This window comes from Budorcas taxicolor, chromosome 20 (genome assembly GCF_023091745.1).
Source record: "Budorcas taxicolor isolate Tak-1 chromosome 20, Takin1.1, whole genome shotgun sequence".
Taxonomy (NCBI): Eukaryota; Metazoa; Chordata; class Mammalia; order Artiodactyla; family Bovidae; genus Budorcas; species Budorcas taxicolor.
Genome location: NC_068929.1, coordinates 12,249,702 through 12,270,542, shown reverse-complemented (window position 1 = coordinate 12,270,542; position 20,841 = coordinate 12,249,702). Strand labels below are relative to the sequence as shown.

At 40.7% G+C, this 20,841-nt stretch overlaps 1 protein-coding gene across 1 annotated transcript in view; it reads left to right on the top strand.

Moving 5' to 3' along the window:
- Positions 1–1,177: 1,177 nt before the first annotated feature.
- The window catches only part of FCHO2 (FCH and mu domain containing endocytic adaptor 2), a 117,303-nt gene continuing 97,639 nt past the window's right edge, over positions 1,178–20,841 (top strand). The window contains 3 exon segments of the mRNA XM_052659367.1: positions 1,178–1,791; positions 1,844–1,955; positions 1,957–2,055. Of these exon segments, the coding sequence (XP_052515327.1) occupies positions 1,178–1,791; positions 1,844–1,955; positions 1,957–2,055 (825 nt within the window).

Below are 20,841 nucleotides of genomic sequence, written 5' to 3'. Positions count from 1 at the left end.
CCACTCCTGTCTAGGTCTAAGTGCCGTAGTGGTTAGTGAAACTGGGAATTTAATGCCACGTTCATCTGCAGGGTGATCTAGATGGCTGTGGGCTTTCCAGGTGGTGCTAGTGGTAAAGAACCCACCTGCCAACGCAGGAGACATAAGCGACCCAGGGTTCAGTCCCAGGGTTGGGGAAGATCCCCTGGAGAAGAGTATGGCAACACATTCCAGTATTCTTGCCCAGAGAATCCCATGGACAGAGGAGGCCCTCTGGGGTTGCAGAGTCCAGTAAGACTTAAGTGACTTAGTATGTGCGCGCTAGGTGGCTGTATTTTTCTTAGAATTTCTTCAGCATCAAGAAAGACAGTGCTAGAATACTGGCTTAGAAAATTATAGCAAACCTCTAAGTTTGACTTTCCCCAAAACTAGGTATAACTGATAGTGCTATGAAGACTTTTTAAAGAAAGTAAAAGGCATATACCAAAAAGAGGATAGTAAAGTGAACCCCATTTCCCAAGAATTACCCACTGATGGTCAGTCTTCATCTATACCCCTACCCATTCCTCCTCCCTCAAAGACTCATTTTAAAGCAAATCCTAGGTGTTTTATAAGTGAAAATCGCTCGGCCATGTCTGACTTTTTGCGACCCCACCGACTATACAGTCCATGAAATTTCCCAGGCCAGAATACTGGATGGGTAACCGTTCCCTTCTCCAGGGGATCTTCCCAACCCAGGGAATGAACCCAGGTCTCCCACATTGCAGGCGGATTCTTTACCAGCTGAGCTACCAGGGAAGCCTAGATGTTTTCTAACATCCTATTTATTTCTAAAAGATATAATCACAATACCATTATCCAATGATTCCTACTTAACTGCCCTTCACAGCTTCATCCTTGTGAAAAGCACTGTGTGGTTCTTTCCTTTGAGGATGTAAATTGTTTGCCATGAAGAAATAGTGGTGTAGTGTTCCGCGTGTTTGAAGTCACAAGATCTGAAGAGGTGTGCCATCCATGTACAGTTAAAGCTACACTAAATCTGTTTGTCTGGCTTGGCTTCAAGAACTGCATATTTTGGACCTAACTGACCTGGTTTAATTTTTTTTTCCCCTTAACCTCTGGAAAGCAAGGCGTGGGAAGGAGATTTGGTGTCTGTGTTAAATGCGGAGGCGTGTTTGAACTTGTTTCTTTTTCCAAAATGTACAAGTGGCTGAGCGAACCATGGACTTATGTGAACAAGTGCTGCAAGAAAAAAATAAAAGAGAGAGAGACAAAACTGGCTGAGTTAGGAAAAATCGTCGGCTTCGGGTCACGTTCTTGCAGTCGGCAGTCCCGGCCGGTTTGCTCCGGGCGTGCTGGAGGTCACCGGCCTCGGACTTGGTGCCTGGGTCTCGGGCAGCTCTCTGGCTCCAGGGCGTTTCCTCCTTTTCCGGCCTCGGAAAGTTTTGTTTTGGTCCTTAATTCCCAATCAAGGAAAGGCACCCTGTTGACCATTTCTCAGAGTCTCCTCCGGTTGGCTAGAGGCCAAGTTTCCCCCATCCCAGTTGGCCCCAACTTGGGTCCCTCTCCGAGATCCTCGAAAGCTCAGGAAGCGAGTCTTCTGAGGAGGGAGAGAGAAGGCAGCCTGGCGGTGGGTTCCACTGTTTCTGGCCGGCCCTTCTCTTCGCTCCGTCCCTATGCCGGTACCCAACGCACAGCGAAGGGTGCGGGCAGTCTCCCGGGTGATCCTCCGGGGCCGGGTTCTCCACCATTCCAAAAAGAATACTCATCCTCCGACGCGCCAGCGATGGGCAGAGACGAAGAGGACGAAAAGCCCGGGAATGGGGCCTAGGGCGCATGCGCAACCCAGCCTGGGCGTTTGAAGGTTCGCCCCGCGGCGGCGGCCGCTAGGTGGCGCATGCGCCCTGGAGGGTGCGGGCAGGTCTCCGGGAAGAAGGCGGCGGCTGCAGCGAAAGGCGGGGGCGCCGTGGGGGCCGGGCCCGTGTTTACGGAGCGGCGGGAGGGCGCGGACGCGGAACCCGGCGCGGCGTCGGCAGCGGCACGATGGTCATGGCGCATTTCGTTGAGAATTTTTGGGTAAGAGAAGGCTGTTGGACATGGTGTGGGTTTCGGAGGCCGAGAGTTTCTCCGCCTGACCTCGGCCTGCGTGCGCTTCGGGCGGTGGCGGCGGCTCCGCGGGCAGGGCCGGCGTCCTCGGACCTCCGCCTGCTGCGTCCCGCCTGGACGAAGCCCGTCGAGTGACGACGGGTCGCCGGCCGCGCCGACTCGCGGGCTCGCCGCCCCGGCGGGGGGCGGGGGCTGTCAGCGCGGCCCCTCAGCCCGCGGCGGGGACGCCGAGGGGCCGCCCGCCGCCCGCCGCCCGCGCGGGGACAAAGCGCCGGATGGGGCGGGAGACGGGAGCCGGCCCCGCGGGAGACTCCCGGCGCCGGGCGCGCTCCGCGGTTCGGACGCGGACGACGGGCCCGCGGCGCGGCCACCCAGCTGCGCGCTGCCGGCGAGTGCGGCCCGGAGCCGGGCGGGCAGGCTCGCCTCCTTCCCGCCCCGCAGGCCCCCATCTTAGCCCTTCGGCCCCCCACCATTTCCCCACGAATTCCCGGGCGGACTTGGGCTGGATCAGCATTTCCTCTCGGCCTCGCAGCTCGGCTCGTTGGTCTGCGCCCAGGACTTTGCCTCTGGGCCTGTTCACAAAGCGTACAAAAGTTGAATTTAGTGTAACTGGATTCCTTGGGCTTGAATGCATCCATACTTCCCCTTGTTGGGCTCCTTCGCCTTCCTCATTCTTTCCACACCTCTCCTCTAAATTCAGTATTGGTTTTAGGTGGTTCTCTGAGAATGACTTCCCAGTTTCCCAGTGGAGTGTTTTTCTGCAGTTGCTGTTTGTTGTGTTGGGGAGTAGAGTTCAGCCGTGTACAGGAGTGTCTCAGGAATCTCATTTTATGGCTTGACAGTTGCAAGAGGTACAATTCCATTTTAGTTAAGATGTGGAAATATTTAAAGTGATACACATAAAGTGAATAAGGCATGTCTTAAATTCTTAGTTTCTAACTCACCTACAGGTTTGCTTAGTAATCAAATCAGTTCATAGTTATTTGTCTTGAATGTTCCTTGTTTTCCACAAGGGACGCAAATACTAGACGTCAGCTTTGTTTTTTTTTAAAGAGCTTTATTGAGGTACAGTTCACTCGCCATACAACTCATTTAACAATTGAAGGAATTTTCGTATATTCATAGAGCTGTGCAGACGCCAACGACGCTTTACTGAGGTGTAATTCACCTGCCATACAACCCATTTAAATGAACAATTCAAGGTTTTTCCTATGTTCATAGAGTTGTGCAGACGTCAACCATGCTTTTAGAATAATTTCTTCATCTAAGGAAGGATCCCAGTGTTTATTAGCAGTCATCTTACCTTACCGTGTAGATCTGTAGTCATCTTTCCTTACCACGTAGATTTGTCTACGCTGGGCATAATCATATAAGTGGGTTCATACACGTGGTCCTTTATGACTAACTTCTTTCATTAACATGTTTCCAGGGTTCACCCAGGCTGTGGCATGCAACAGTAGTTAATTCTATTTTATGGTCAAGTAATGTTTGTGGGTGTGTATGTGTATCGTATTTTATTTAGCCATTCATCAGTGGTAGAGATTTGTTTGGTTGTGCTTTGGGGCTGTTACCAGTAATGCTGCTGTGAACGTTTTTGCACAAGCTTTTATGTGGACACATGTCTTCATTTCATTTGGGAGTCGAATTCCTGGGTCATCCAGTAACTCTGTGTTGAACATTTTGAGGAACAGCCAAACATTTTCCAAAACAGTTGCACCATTTTACAATCCCACTAACAATGTCTGAGGGTTCCGGTTTTTTCACATGCTGGATGGACTACGCTTGTTATTTGTCTTTTATTGTAGTGGATGGGTGTGAAGTAATATCTCATTGTAGTTTTGGTTTGCACATAATATAATTTTGTAAGTATTATCTCCCATTGTTTGGGTTGTCTTTTTCACTCTCTTGATAGTGCCCTTTGAAGGATGTAAGTTTTTAATTTTGATGAAGTCGAATTTGTCTAATTTTTCTATTATCTGTTATGCTTTTGTTGTGATATCTGAGAAGTCTTTCCTAACCCAGGATCACAGAGGTTTACTGTGTTATTTCTGTGGGTTTTATATGACATTTTAGTTCTTACATATAGGCCTATGATCCATTTGAAGTTAGTTTTTGTGTACAGCCCTGGGAAGAGGTACACTTTTATTCTCTGCGTGTGGGTTTAGTTGTCCCAGCATTATTTAAAAGGCTATTCTTTTTCCAGTGGATAGTTTTGGCACTCTGGTCAAAAATCAGTTAACAATAGATATATGAGTTTTATTTCTGGATTTTCATTGGTATCTCTATCCTCATGTTAGTACCACACTGTTTTGATTACTGTAGCTTTCTAGTAACTTTGAAATGTGGAAGTGCGAGTGCTCCAACTTCATTTTTCTCTTTCAACATTAGTTTGGCTCTTCTGGGTCCCTTGATTTTCTATATAGCCTATTGATTTTAGACTTTAGTTTTTACGTAGGCATTTTCTGAAACTTCTATAAGGATTGTTTATAATTTGGCATTCTTAGAGTTTTCTGTATTTTTTTTTTTTTTTTTGATGCATGATTGTGTTTTTGAAGTTTGATAACTGCACGTTAACATTTAAAAGTTACGTTTTGTTTTCTGTCCATGATTTTGAACATAGCCTTTTGGGGATGTGTTTGGCTATTTTATGAATAATGTTTTATGAACATTTTTGTGCAGATTTTTGTGTGCCCCTTGTTTTCCTTCTTAGTAGAGGCATGGGAATAAATTTGGATATCTGAAATGTAGAGGGAATCCCCAGTCTAGTTTATGTTTTAGTGTATAGTGTTTGCTTTCACTTCCAATATTGTGTATTCTTAAAATAGACTGCATTTTATCTCCAAGCCTGGTTGTGGCTGAACGTGCTAAATTGGCTCTTAAAAAGCTCCAAAGAATGATAAATGAACTGGAAAACCCTGAGAACTAAATAACTTCTGAAAATTCTTAGCTGTCTATTTAGACAACTTAAAAATTTGCATATTTCTGAATCATTATAAAATAATTTATTATAGAGAGTTTATTTCTCTATTCAATTTCACGTTTCTCCCCTAATGTTTAAAGTGGCACTGTCAAAACAAAATAAAACTTGTCAAAGTGGGGTAATGGGAACCTTTAAAGCCTTAGGTTTCTAACCAAACAGGCTATTAATTGTTTTTTTCCTTTCATATAAAAAGACAGATCTTTTTGTTGTGGCATTTTGTTAGAGGAAAATTTGAATCATTCAAACTCTCTTCGAGTTCATTTGAAAGCAACACATCCTGCCTTTTTCTTTATAGTTTTTTCTTAACTAAAACTATATGCTATGTTACAAATTCCTTTATTTAATACTAACCTTTGAAGAGGAAAATATATACAAAACTTCCTACACAACAGGTGTTTTGTTGCTGATAAGTCAGTTTTTGCCACAGAGTATAGTGCTGCAAAGATAATCAAGTAGAAAATGTTTTTCTTTCTATTAAAATTAGATGGCAAGAATAATTTTGATAACATATCCACAGTTACCTTTAGTATATAAAAACAGTTGTTAGCCCTTCAAAAGATTAACTTTTTTTAAAAAGTTACTGACAAATATTACAGTGAAGAAGTGTCTCCAAATGCTGCTTCTTTCTCAGAGTCCAGTACTAGTTTTTAGTACTCTTGAGATTATAGATGTCCACTTTAAATTATAATGATTAAAATGGTGATTTATATTTTTTACAAAGCCCAAATTATTTTAATTCAGGAGTTAAAAGGTTTTTTTATTTTTAAGAAGTAGATTTCATAGTAATAAGGGGAAAAAACAAGTACAACATAACATGATTTAAATAGGCCTCATTTTACATAGTGATCCCAATCTATATAAGATATAAAGCATTCTCCCAAAGACACCAAGTATTTTTTAGCATGCATTACATTGTAATAAAATGACATTTTTACTTAGGTAACTTTTTTCAAAGATCTCCATTCAGCATATCAAGAATGAATGAATAACAATTATCTTAGATATTTTTGTTCTGAATCTTTTTTTTTTTTTTGGCTGCAACAGGTCTTAGTTGTGGCACGTGGGGTCTTTACTTGTGGGACGTGGGGTCTTGACTTGTGGCACGTGGGGTCTTGACTTGTGGCACGTGGGGTCTTTACTTGTGGCATGTGAGCTCTGGTTCCCTGACCAGGGATCGAACCCCAGGCTGCTGCACTGGGAACTCGAAGTCTTAGCCACTAGACCACCAGGGAAGTCCCTGTTCTGAAGTTTTTCTTCCTTTTGTTTTCTTTTCTTTTAGTGCTTAACTAGTTAAGAAGTCTGATGTCGTTTATCTGTTGATTTCACTGGTATTGTAGTGCTTTGCTTTTAAATGAATTGAGAGCACCTGGTTATACCGCTCTCTGTATCCTTGGGGCATTGTTTCCGGGACCAATACCAATATCTACAGGATGCCCAGTCCCCTGTGTGAAAGGCATATGATGCTGTATAGCCAAAATTTGACCTGTCATTACGTGGATAAACTGGGAGGGTTAAAATTAAAAAAAGATCTGGAGTTGCTATTAATAAGGACTATGGAATGCAAACCATTATTGTGTTTTTGCTTGGTTATTTAATCTAAATTTAGTATCCTACATGAGAGACTAATGGCACCCCCCCCCACACACACACATATATACACATTGTTTGGGGTTATTTATCCATATGAAAAATTTAAAATATACATTTTTAGAAAATTAGTTGAGGTGATCATAGAAACCCAGAATATAGTGTTACTTGAAATTTACAAATATTGTAGTTAGAGCTGATCCCATCAGATGATATACAAAAATTTTTAAAGGATGTACGTTTGTATATTTGCATATGTATGTTAATTAACATAGTTACATGTTTTAGTGTTTAACAGGTGCCAAAAGGAATGTAGTATAAGATCTCCCTCCTTTTATCCACCCACCAAAATCTCCCAAAAGGCAATTCACTGTTACCAATTTCTTATGTAGCTTTCCAGAGGTAACCTATGTATATACAAGCAAATAGCATATATGTTAAAATGTGTTATTATATGTTAGCCAGTTATCTATGCCCAAACTTTTTTCAACTGCAACATGCTATGAAAACTCAAACTACAGGTTCATCTATCTTGGTTCAAGTAGACCTGTCAGGTAGATATTATATAATTATATTATTTCAGATGAAACTGAATTTTATTGTCAGTCCCTTGAGCTTTTTTTCTGGGGGGGAGGTGGAGTGGAAGGGTGGTTTATTTTTTGTTTTTGCCTTTATTGTTGAAATTGAGAAATTGTTACTGATTTAGTCTCCTTTTACTAAATTTGTTAAGAAATATAGTCTGCATTTACTAACAAATTGTTACTGATTTAGTTAAATTTAGGGGAAGGACTTTAGAGAATTGATACAGAGTGATAAACATTTGCTGTCTGGGTTCTTTTCCAGCCCTACAGACTGAATCTTAATTGTTCGAATCCTTTCAGAACTACTTAAATCATTTAGACAAAGGCATGGGAGAACAGTATGCTTTGTGTCCTCCTGCAGGTTTGATTAGCATAGGCCCTTTGGAAATACATTGTTGTTGTTTAGTCCCTAAGTCGTTTGTCCAATTCTTTTGTGGCCCCATGGGCTGTAGCCCACCAGGGTCCTCTGTCCATGGGATTTCCCAGGCAAGAATACTGGAGTGGGTTGCCATCTCCTTCCTCAGGGGATCTTCCCAACCTGGGGATGGAACCCGCATCTCCTCATCTCCTGCATTGTCAGGCGGATTCTTTACCACTGAGCTCCCCGGTAAGCCCTTGGAAATACACACACGTATGTTTTGGGAGGAGAGCAAGTAATTTTTTGAGTCATAGGGTGTCTTCTCAGATTATCCATCCTGATTTTATAATTGTGGAACAATTTAACAGAAGCGCAGTGGGAAGTCTTTCTAGAAATACAGTGCAAGGAAAATTGTGCAGAAAGGAGAATTAGGACTTGTCTTTAAATTTATCTAGTGTGGAAAAATGAAGATATTTGAATTGGGAGAATTTTAGTAGCAATCTGGCCCAAAGGGATAAGCAAAAATTGGTTAGATGTGAGGAAAAACAAAAGCCAGGCAGTAATAGAGACCTATAATTATAGTTGACCTGTGAGCACTATCGGAGAAGGCGATGGCACCCCACTCCAGTACTCTTGCCTGGAAAATCCCATGGACAGAGGAGCCTGGTCGGTTGCAGTCCATGGGGTCGCGAAGAGTCAGACACGACTGAGCGACTTCCCTTTCACTTTTCACTTTCACGCATTGGAGAAGGAAATGGCAACCCACTCCAGTGTTCTTGCCTGGAGAATCTCAGGGATGGCGGAGCCTGGTGAGCTGCCGTCTTTGGGGTCACACAGAGTTGGACACGACTGAAGTGACTTAGCAGCAGCAGCTTGAGCACTATGAGGTTTAGGAGTGCTGACCTCTGCGTAGCTGATGCTTCCTATCCATGGTTGTCTGTAGTGGGACTCTGCATCCTTGGATTTACCAAGCCCCTGATCATGTAGTAGTACTGAAGGAGTTGCTGTTGAAACATGTAAGTGGTCCTGCACAGTTCAAACCTAAGTTGTTCAGGGTTCCTCTGTGCATCTGCTGGTAAGGAGGCTAGAGAACATTGCTGCAGTGGCCAGAGGCAGAGAGGATTACATTGGGAAGTGATTAGTGAACGGTGTGATGAAGTTGAGGCACAGGATTCCATCATTTCCATCACACATGCTCCATGATGGAATAGCAGGAGTGAAATGTATGGAAGATATGACAAGCATGTTTGCTTAACTTGAGGGAAAAGATAGGAAGGTACAATACAAGTAATGCAAATTAGTGGCTGCTGGGTCCTTAGATAAGAAGTGTTAGTTACTAGTGGCTTAATAGCCAGTGACTGGCTCATATCATGAACTCCATATTGCAAAATTCAGACTTAAATTGACGAATGTAGGGAAAACTGCTAGGCCATTCAGGTATGACCTAAGTCAGATCCCTTATGAGTATACAGGAGAAGTAACAAATAGATTCACGAGATTAGATCTGATAGACAGAGTGCCTCAAGATCTGTGGACAGAGGTTTGTGACGTCGTACAGGAGGCAGTGATCAAAATCATCCCCAAGAAAAAGAAATGCAAAAAGCCAAAATGGTTATCTGAGGAGGTCTTAAAAATAGCTGAGAAAAGAAGAGAAGCGAAAGGCAAAGAAGAAAAGGGAAACATGTCCATCTGAATGCAGAGTTCCAGAAAATAGCAAAGAGAGAGAAAAAAGCCCTTTTAAGTGAACTGTGCAAAGAAATAGAGGAAAACAGTAGAATGGGAAAGACTAAAGATCTCTTCAAGAAAATTAGAGATACCAAGGGAACATTTCAGGCAAAGATAGGCACAGTAAAGTACAGAAAGGGTATGAACCTAACAAAAGCAGAAGACATTTAGAAGAGGTGAATACACTGAATCTTAATGATCCACGCAGATAACCACAATGGTGTGATCACTTGCCTAGAGCCAGACATCCTGGAGTGTGAAGTCAAGTGGGCCTTGGGAGTCGCTCTAAAACAAAGCTAGTGGAGGTGATGAAATTCCAGCTAAGCTATTTCAAATCTTAAAAAATGATGCTGTGAAAGTGCTGCACTCAATACGCCAGCAAATTTGGAAAACTCAGCAGTGGCCACAGGACTGGAAAAGGTCAGTTTTCATGCCAGTCCCAAAGAGGGACAATGCCAAAGAATGTTCAGATTAATGCACAATTGCACTCATTTCACATGCTAGCTAAGTAATGCTCAAAATCCTTTAAGCTAGGCTTCAACAGTATGTTAACCAAGAACTTCCAGATGTTCAAGCTGGATTTAGAAAAGCCACAGGAACCAGAGATCAAGTTGCCAACATCCTTTGGATCATAGAAAAGCAAGAGAATTCCAGAAAAACATCTGCTTCATTGAGTACTCTTAAAGCCTTTGATTGTGTGGATCACACCAAACTGTGGAAAATTCCTGAAGAGATGGGAATACCAGACCACCAATACCTCCCGTGAAACTTATGTGCAGGTCAAGAAGCAGTAGTTAGAACCAGACATGGAACAACAGACTGGTTCCAAATTGAGAAAGGATTACATCAAGGCTGTATATTGTCACCTTGCTTATTTAACTTATATGCAGAGTACATCATGCAAAATGCTGGGCTAGATGAAGCACAAGCAGGAGTCAGGATTACTGGGAGAAATATCAGTAGCCTCAGGTATGCAAATGACACCACCCTTATGGCAGAAAGTGAAGAGGAATAAAGAGCCTCTTGATGAAGGTGAAAGAGGAGAGTGAAAAAGCTGGCTTAAAACTCAACATTCAAAAAACTAAAATTGTGGCATCTGGTCCCATCACTTTATGGCAAATAGGGAAACAGTGGAAACAGTGACAGACTTATTTTCCTGGGCTTCAAAATCACTGTGCATAGTGACTTCAGCCATGAAATTAAAAGACACTTGCTCCTTGGAAGGAAAGCTATGACAAACCTAGACAGCATATTAAAAAGCAGACACATTACGTTGCCTACATATGTCCATATAGTCAAAGCTATGGTTTTTCTGGTAGTCATGTACAGATATGAAAGCTGGGCAATAAAAAAGTCTGAGCGCCGGAAAATTGATGCCTTCGAACTGTGGTGTTGGAAAAGACTCTTGAGAGTCCCTTGGACTGCAAGGAGATCAAACCAATCCTAAAGGTAATCAACCCTAAATATTCGATGGAAGGACTGATACTGAAGCTGAAGCTCTAATACTTGGGCCCCCTGATGCAAAGAGCTGACTCATTGGAAAAAGACCCTGATGCTGGGAAGGATTGAAGGCAGGAGGAAAAGGGCATGACAGAGGATGAGATGGTTGGATGGCATCACCAACTCAATGGACATGAGTCTGAGCAAGCTCTGGGAGATAGTGAAGGACAGGGAAGCCTGGCGTGCTGCAGTCTATGGGGTTGCAAAGAGCAGGACATGATGAGTGACTGAATAACAACAGATAGTCAGTGAAGATGCTTTCCTTTTTTGGGGGTGTGTGTGTGTGTGTGTTCCTTTTTATTTATAGCTTATTATGTGATAGTTAAAAGACATAACAAAGTAAAAATTACCTATAGCCTTTTGTTCCAAGATTTTCTTTGGAAATACAAAATTCTTAGTGAGTTCTACTATATACTTCTGTATCTTGATAGCTTCAATGATACTAACATCAAAGCATTTTTCTCGTGATTAAGTATTCTTTGAAAATATTTTCAGGATAGGTTTCATGGAATAGATAAGATGTCATTTTTAGCATTCTCCTTTTGGACATTTAGGTTATTTTCAGTTTTTGTTTTTCTCTGTTCATGAATTATGAGGATTGGTGATTTAAACCACCAATTAATGTGAATGAAATGCCAGATTAAGAAGATAGTCTTGTGTGTCTTTCCAGTCATAGATTGAGAAGTTTTTGAAAAAGCTGAAATTGTTTTATTTTTCATTTTGAAAGTAATGAAAACAAATTTATATACAGAATACTACAGAAAATTTGAAATATAAAACAGTAGAGAATTAGCTCAAAACTATTTGCTTCTGCTGTTTTTGTTGTATCTGTAAAATATTTTTTTATATGGCCTAAGGATTTAACTAACTGGAAGAGCTGAGTTGTAATTTAAAAGATATGGGAGGAGTATTTGAGGGGTGAGAAAATGATTTTTTTTAAGTAATAAGATTTGTTTCTTTCAACCAATCACAGATGTGTTTGAATGACTACTGTTCTGACTGCTGAGCAGTACTCATTCTACGTTTAATCACTGTTTTCTGCTTTAACAATATCTTGCCAAGAGCTCTACATAATAGTTTTAGTGATCTTGTGTGAAAATTTTAATACGTAGAGGTTATAACTTGTGGTTGAAGTCCTGTTTACCTGTAGAAAAACTGTGTGCATGTATTCTTTTTTTCGTAGTGGTTTTCAAGGCAAAAAAGAAATGGCCCTGGAGGGCCACTTGTTGGGCATATTTGTTGAATTCCTATAAAAAATATCTAGAAAATTCCTCACTAGAGGGGCCATTCTTCAAAGCAAAAAAAAAAACAAAAAAACACAAAACTTCAGAATTAGTTTAATGTTTCATCATGTTTTTCAGAGAAGGCAGAATAAAATGAGATGATATCAAACACAAGTCAATGTTAGGTTTTGCAGTGACTTGTCCTAGGTTACCTGTTAAATGTCAGTAAGAGCTGGAGTAAAGGGAGAATGTAGAAAGGTTGGAAATGATGATGTTCATTCATTTTTGAAGCAGTTTAGAGTGGAGAGGAACCTTAGGCGTGAGATTGCTGTTCACATGACAGTGCCTCCTGATCCTTTTCTCCTTCCAGAAAAAATTTTTGATTAAAAAGGAAACTAGGTAAAATCAACTTTTTAATTAATAGCCTGATTATGTAGCATGCACCCTTAATCTTTTGCCTATTTTCTAGTTCTTTGACTTACCAAAAGTGAAGAATACCCAGGTTTTAAATTTTAGTGCTTAATATACGGTTGCCCTTAAAAGTTCTTTGAAGAAGTATCAGAGCCCAATTAAAACCTATAGGATTTACAGTTTTGTGCTTTTTCATTTTTACTTTCCATGGCTCTCTAAAACCCAGATATGTTGACAGTTCCATTTTCATTCAGATAGGAGTTTCATAGCATTATTAATACAGTGCACAGTTTTCTTCAGGTGGAAATACTTTGTATTTTGATTGTATTTTATAACTATTAAAAAAATAAAAGCGTATAGCTATGAGATCAGCCAGAAAAGTGAATGTTTTGAGTTGCCGAACTAGCTTTGACAACTTAAACATTTTAGCTTGGAATTTCAAGGCTGCCTCACTTGTAGCCTGTATGTTGTATGCTCGGTCACTCAGTCGTGTCCGGCGCTTTGCGACCCTGTGGACTCCAGCCCACCAGGCTCCTCTGTCCATGGGTTTTCCAGTCAAGAATACTGGAGTGGGTTAACATTCCCTTCTCCAGGCGGTCTTCTTGACTCAGGGATCAAACCCAGGTCTCCTGCATTCCAGGCGTATTCTTTACCGTCTGAGCCACCTGGGAAGCCGCAAGACTCTATATTAGACCGGAAAAAAATCTGAACATTTTTAGTGACTTGGTGGAATTTTTATAACTTAGTTATCTTTTCAGCTGAATTTCACTTAAATTGATGATTCAGATGTAAAACAATATGCATAAATGATCTCATTTTTATATTGAAAAGAAGCATGCTTTTATATGTATGCAAAGGAGGAATCTGCACTGATACAAATCAAACTGTTAATTTCAAGAATCTTACTTCAATTAGCGTCTTTAGAAGAAATGATAGGTACTAAGTTGGTCTTCTCTAAATGGATCTGTTAAAAAAAAAAAAAGCAAGTTCCAGAAAAACATCTATTTCTGCTTTATTGACTATGCTAAAGCCTTTGACTGTGTGGATCACGATAAACTGTGGAAAATTCTGAAAGAGATGGGAATACCAAACCACCTGATCTGCCTCTTGAGAAATCTGTATGCAGGTCAAGAAGCAACAGTTAGAACTGGACATGGAACAACAGACTGGTTCCAAATATGAAAAGGAGTACGTCAAGGGTGTGTATTGTCACCATGCTTATTTAACTTATATATGCAGAGTACATCATGAGAAATGCTGGGCTGGAAGAAGCACAAGCTGGGATCAAGATTGCCAGGAGAAATATCAGTAACCTCAGATACGCAGATGACACCACCCTTACGGCAGAAAGTGAAGAACTAAAGAGCCTCTTGATGAAAGTGAAAGACGAGGGTGAAAAAGTTGGCTTAAAGCTCAACATTCAGAAAACTAAGATCATGGCATCTGGTCCCATCACTTCATGGAAAATAGATGGGGAAACAGTGGAAACAGTGGCAGATTTTATTTAGGGGGGCTCCAAAATCACTGCATATGGTGACTGCAGCCATGATGAAAAGACTCTTACTCCTTGGAAGGAAAGTTATGACCAACCTAGACAGCATAAAAAAGCAGAGATACTACTTTGCTAACAATGGTCCATCTAGTCAAAGCTATGGTTTTTCTGGTGGTCATGCATAGATGTGAGAGTTGGACAGTAAAGAAAGCTGAGTGCTGAAGAATTGATGCCTTTGAACTGTGGTGTTGGAGAAGACTCTTGAGAGTCCCTTGGACTGCAGGGAGATCCAACCAGTCCATCCTAAAGGAAATCAGTCCTGAATATTCACTGGAAGAACAGATGCTGAAGCTGAAACTCCAATACTTTGGCCACCTGATGTGAAGAGCTGACTCATTTGAAAAAACCCTGATGCTGGGAAAGATTGAAGGCAGGAGGAGAAGGGGACGACAGAGGATGAGATGGTTGGATGGCGTCACCGACTCAATGGACATGAGTTTGGGTAAACTCTGGGAGTTGGCAATGGACAGGGAGGCCTCCTGGCATGCTGCAGTCCATGGGATCGCAAAGAGTTGGATGTGACTGAGTGACTGAACTGAACTGAAAGGATCTGTATGATTCTAGACTTCCATCTTTAAAGGATGATGAAACTTTTTCCCACTTCATATTAGGAATTACTAAAAAGATTTTTACACCTGTTTGTATTGGATTATGACAAAATTTTATTTACCCTGGGCACTTTCAGGGGGACTTTCTATGAAAATGTTACCTCTTTGCAGCATGCATTGAGATTGGCAGAGAAAAGATCCTCTCTCAGTCTGAGCCTTCATTGTAATTGTCCTTGGATCAGCAGTGGTGTTAGTAGCTGTTCTTGCCAGTTAATACTGAAATTTTCCCTGCTAGAATTGATTATCAATAATATTGATAAATTATTATTTAGTTGGGCTTCACTGGCGGTTCAGGTCGTAAAGAATCCGCCTGCAATGTGGGAAACTGGGGTTTGATTCCTGGATTGGGAAGATCTCCTGGAGAACTTGCCTCAAGAACTGCATGGACAGAGGAGCCTGGCTGGCTGCAGTCGATGGGGTCACAAAGAGTCCGACACGACTGAGCTGCTTTCACTTCCCTTCGTTGTTTAGTTTTTTAGACAACTTTATTGAAATATATTTTGTGTACCATACAGTTTTTCATTTGAAATATAGTTTCATTGTTTTGGTAGTGTTCACAGATATTTGTAAACCATCATCCCAGTCAAATTTAAATTACCTCAAAAAGAAATCCTGTACCTTTTATCAACCCCGTCTCATCCTCACCCCACCTCAAGAAACGCACTAATCTACTTTCTCTCTTCTGGCCTTAAATAAGAGTGGAATCATATAGTCTTTTGTGACTAGCTTCTTTCTCTTAGCATAATGTTATCATGGTTCATCAATACTATAGCGCGTATCAGTATTTCATTTCTTTTGTGGCTGAATCATATTCCAGTGCATGGGTATATCACATTGCTTATCCATTTGTTAGTTGATGGATGTTTGGGTTGTTTCCATCTTTTGATTATTATGAATAATGCTACTCTAAACATTACAAACATTATAAGCATTTGATATACATTAGTGTACTGATTTGTTTTTGTGGACATAGGTATTTTCTTATGTGTTGATTGAACTAACGACAAAGACACAGTGAGGGAAGGAGAAGGTGGGATGGATTGACAAGTAGCATGGAAACATATCCATTACCAACTTCCCTGGTGGCTCAGATGGTAAAGCGTCTGTCTACAATGCGGGAGACCTGGGTTCAATCCCTGGGTTGAGAAGATCTGCTGGAGAAGGATCCTGGAGAAGGAAACGGCAATCCACTCCAGTACTATTGCCTGGAAAATCCCATGGACAGATGAGCCTGATAAGTTACAGTCCATGGCGTCGCAAAGAGTCAGACATGACTGAGTGACTTCACTTCACCATATGTAAAACAGGCAGCCAGAGGGAATTTGCTGGGTGATGGAGCTCAGACCCGCTCTGTGACAGCCTAGAGGAGTGGGATGGGGTGGAAGGGGGTGGGAGGGGGTGGGAGGGTCAAGAGGGAGGGGACATATGTATAGCTATGGCTGATTCATGTTGATGATATGGTGGAAACCGACAAAATATTGTAAAGCAATTTTCCTCCAATTATAAATAAATTAAAAAAAAATTGAAAATAAAGCTCATCACTGATGAGTGAATACCTTCTCTTAAAAACTTAGCTGTTTGGATTTGAATTTCTTTCTGGGGTTCTAAAATTGATTGCAGTCGTGGTGCAGTAGTGGTGTTATAACTCTGTAAATATACTAACATTTTTTGCATTGTATACTCTAAAAATTTTGTATCATGTGTGATTTTATATATCATAAAATCTACCCAATATAAGCGTGCAATTCATTGATTTTTAGTAACTTTACTAAATGGTGCAGCCATTATCAGTTTTAGAACATGTTTATCCTCCCAGTGATTAGATTATGCCCGCTCAACAGTTAATACTCTTCTACCCTCAACTCTGTAGATTTGCCTGGTCTTACATTTTGTATAAACGGAATCATACAATATATAGTCTCTTGTGTCTGGCTTTCACTTAGTAAAGTGCTTATGAGGTTAATCCATAAGGTCTTATGTGTCAGTGTTTGTTAATTTTTATTGCTGGTATGTATTCCATTGTGTGACTCTACCTCATTTTGTCTCTCCATTAATCAATTTGAGACATTTAGGTTGTTCCCAACATTAGATTATTTTTGGATTTTATGAATAATTGCATCATGCTTTTTTTTTTCTCACTTACGTTATGTATATCTGGGCAGATTTAAGAGATTAATACTTAAAATTCGACTGCAAGTTTTTAATGCAATTAGAAAACACTATATTTCATTGTCGGATATGCTATCATTTGTTTAAGCAGTAATGTTAATGGATGTTTTTGAGTTGTTCTGTTTTTTTCACAATTATAAACAGTACTGCAGTGAATATTTTTCCACATTTATCTTTGTATGTGTGTTTTTGTGGTATAGATTTCTAACTGTGGAATTGCTGGACTAAGGCCATGAAAATTTACAGTTTTAGTGAAATACCGAAGACCAGAAAACACCTTTAGTTATAATTCTACTTGTACATTTGTGTATTTGTAGTTAGCTAAGAAAAAGGAAGCTCTGCTTGCTTGAGTTAACAGAATATGTTAAGGTAAATTTTTTTGTGTGTCAGAAAAAAACATACTACCAAAGGGAAATGATCCTCGATGGGGTTAAATTGGATTTGGGATTAACATGTACATACTACTGCATATAAAATAACCAACAGGGACCTACTGTATAGCACTGGGAACTTTATTCAGTATTCTGTAATAACCTATATGGGAAAATAATCTGAAACAGAATGTGTATATGTGTATGTGTAACTGAATCACTTTGCTATACACCTGAAACTAACACAGCATTGTAAATCAATTATACCCCAATATAAAAGAAAAATTAATTTAAAGGAAATTATAGGAACATACCCACTTCAAGGTCTAAGATGATAAAATGGATATGTAATTCAGAAATATTTCTTGTTATTTTACTTGTCTTTGAATTAGAATAAAAACATTCAGTTCAGTTCAGTCGCTCAGTCGTGTCCGACTCTTTGCGACCCCATGAATCGCAGCACGCCAGGCCTCCCTGTCCATCACCAATTCCCAGAGTTCACTCAGACTCAGGTCCATTGAGTCGGTGATGCCATCCAGCCATCTCATCCTCTGTCATCCCCTCCTCCTCCTGCCCCCAATCTCTCCCAGCATCAGAGTCTTTTCCAATGAGTCAAGTCTGCACATGAGGTGGCCAAAGTACTGGAGTTTCAGCTTTAGCATCATTCCTTCCAAAGAACACCCAGGGCTGATCTCCTTCAGAATGGACTGTTGGCAGCTATTAAAAGATTAATTAGAACTTGCATGGAAGTACTTGTAGTTTTAAGAAAACTGGTTAATCTCAAATGGTGACAGAATTATGAGTTAGGATTGCTAGTTTCAAGAGTGGTCTTCCCCATCTCCCCAGAATTTCCAGTTTTTTTCAGGTGAAGATACTGCAGCCACACGTGTCTAGCCCTGAGCTCTAGTGCTCCGTCTCCTGCTGTATGTCACCTGGGTATAGATGTGTGTGTATGTAATACACTGTCATCTCTTATCAAAAGCTATAAAGCAAGTTTTGATAAGGTAATAGTAGGCTTGGGTTCTTTTTTGGTACTTACCTTTGAACACTTCTCTTTAAGATACATGTATATTTGTGTGTGTGTGTGGAGATAGAGCCACTTGAAGTATTAAAATTTTTGCTTAGTTTTACCAAAGAAAAGTTAATGATCCATTAAATATTTGTGTAACAGGTTTGTGAAATTAAGAAAACAGTGCCTAGAATTGGGCGTTTTTACACTTTTTAGAACATCAAATGAGTGAGTGGGCTTCCCAGGTGGCTCAGTGGGTAAAGAACCTGCCTGCAGTGCAAGAGACACCAGAGATACGGGTTTGATTCCTGGGTGGGGAAGATCCCCTGAAGGAGAGCAAGGCAACCCACTCCAGTATTCTTGCCTGGAGAGTCCTGTGGACAGAGGAGCCTGGCAGTCTGTAGTCCATAGGTTGCAAAGAGTTAGACATGACTGAACACAGCATAGCACCAGCTTATTTCTAATTTGAGTATGCATAACCACTGAGCGACTTCACTTTCACTTTTCACTTTCCTGCATTGGAGAAGGAAATGGCAACCCACTCCAGTGTTCTTACCTGGAGAATCCCAGGGATGGGGGAGCCTGGTGGGCTGCCATGTCTGGGGTCGCACAGAGTCGGACACGACTGACGTGACTTAGCAGCAGCAATGAATATGCATAACACGCATTGGGAACCTGACTTAGAATTATGTGCCAGTGAGAACTGGCAGTTGTCAGGGAAGATTTTTGGGGACTGAGAGCTCCAGACTGTGGATTTCATGATTTTAGATTTCAGATTTGTTTTTCTTTCAGGGTTCATGACTATATTATGGGAGTTGGTGGATAGTTTAATTATTTGTAGTTTCTGTAGTACATTCAGGTAAATCTCCAATCTTGGAGATTTCAGGTTCTTGATTATTTTGTCTGTAATTTTATTTACTAATCTTCATGTTGCTTTTTTTGCTTGCTATAGACTAGAGATAATGGTTACCTCAGAGAATACTATTTTGGCTGGAATAAATTTGCATGAAAAACCCAGAGAAAGTAAAGAACTAAAGTTAGATCATAATTTATTTTAAATGTGAAAAATTATAGAAGCAAAAATGGATGTGTTTAGATTTATAGGAGAACTGGAGAAGGAAATGGCACTCCGCTCCAGTACTCTTGCCTGGAAAATCCCATGGATGGAGGAGCCTGATAGGCTGCAGTCCGTGGGGTCGCACAGAGTTGGACACGACTGAAGCGATTTAGCAGCAGCAGCAGCAAATTTATAGGAGACTGTAGTTTTATATCCTTGATAAAATGGAAATGGATGTTCAGAATGCTAGGGATATTGTTTGTATTATCTCATTACATATATTTTAATTTTTTGTAAATGTAACAGTCTGGTTACTTGCTATGCTAGCTGACAGGTTTATTAGGAATCACTTCAAAATAGCCGGAAGTGTCTATAATATGTTTCCTGTTTTTGTTGAACTGTGGAAAACTAAGTCTCAGATTGCATAATACTTGCTTTTGGCATTGCTTTCTATTTCCAACAAATATGTTCACTTCTTCTTATTATCACTAAGTGAAGTGAAGTGAAGTGAAGTCGCTCAGTCATGTCCGATTCTTTGCAACCACATGGACTGTAGCCTACCAGGCTCCTCCGTCCATGGGATTTTCCAGGCAAGAATACTGGAGTGGGTTGCCATTTCCTTCTCCAGGAGATCTTCCCGACCCAGGGACTTGATCAGTAAAGAAAAACTAAAACTGCTGATCGTAAAAAGAGTTGTTGAACTTAGTTTATACTCTTTCATTTCACCCATAAAATTTCTGTTTCTAATGTTTTCTTTGTTATTGCTCGCTGATTTAAATTTGTATTGGATTAAATGGCTCTAAGATTTTCTGGGGTTCTGTAATAGTCTGGTTCTGCTAATTTTCCGTTAGTTGAGGTCATGGGGTTGCAGAGAGACACGACTGAGTGACTAACACAGCCAGTAGTCTGTCACTGCTCTTTTATTAGAATTCTACCTCCTTTCTCACATCTCAGGTTAAGTTTACTGAAGCACTTATATTAGCGATTATAAAGTGCTTTGTGGTGTTTAGTGCTTATGGGATTAGTAAATGCTGTTTTGACTCAAAAATCAAGATTTAGTTATTTTAAAGTGTAGACTCTGAGTTAAATAATCAGGAATCCCTCAATATAGGTAAAGGGATTGACATGGGATTTAGTAATGGTCCATGTTTATCTTTCCTAAATTCAGTTCAGTTCAGTTCAGTTGCTCAGTTTTGTCCGCCTCTTTGCGACCCCATGCACTAAAGCATGCCAGGCTTCCCTGTCCATCACCAACTCCCAGAGCTTGCTCAAACTCGTGCCCATTGAGTCGGTGATACCATCCAACCATCTCATCCTCTATCATCCCCTTCTCATCCTGGCTTCAATCTTTCCCAGCATCTGGGTCTTTTCTAATGAGTCAGTATCAGGTGGCAAAAGTGTTGGAGTTTCAGCTTCATCATCTGTCCTTCCAATGAATATTCAGTATTAATTTCCTTTAGGATTGACTGGTTTGAGTCCAAGGGACTCTCAAGAGTCTTCTTCAACGCCACAGTTCAAAAGCATCAGTTCTTTGGTGCTCAGGTTTTTTTATGGTCCAACTCTCACATCCATACATGACTACTGGAAAAACCATAGCTTTGACCAGACAGACCTTTGTCAGCAAA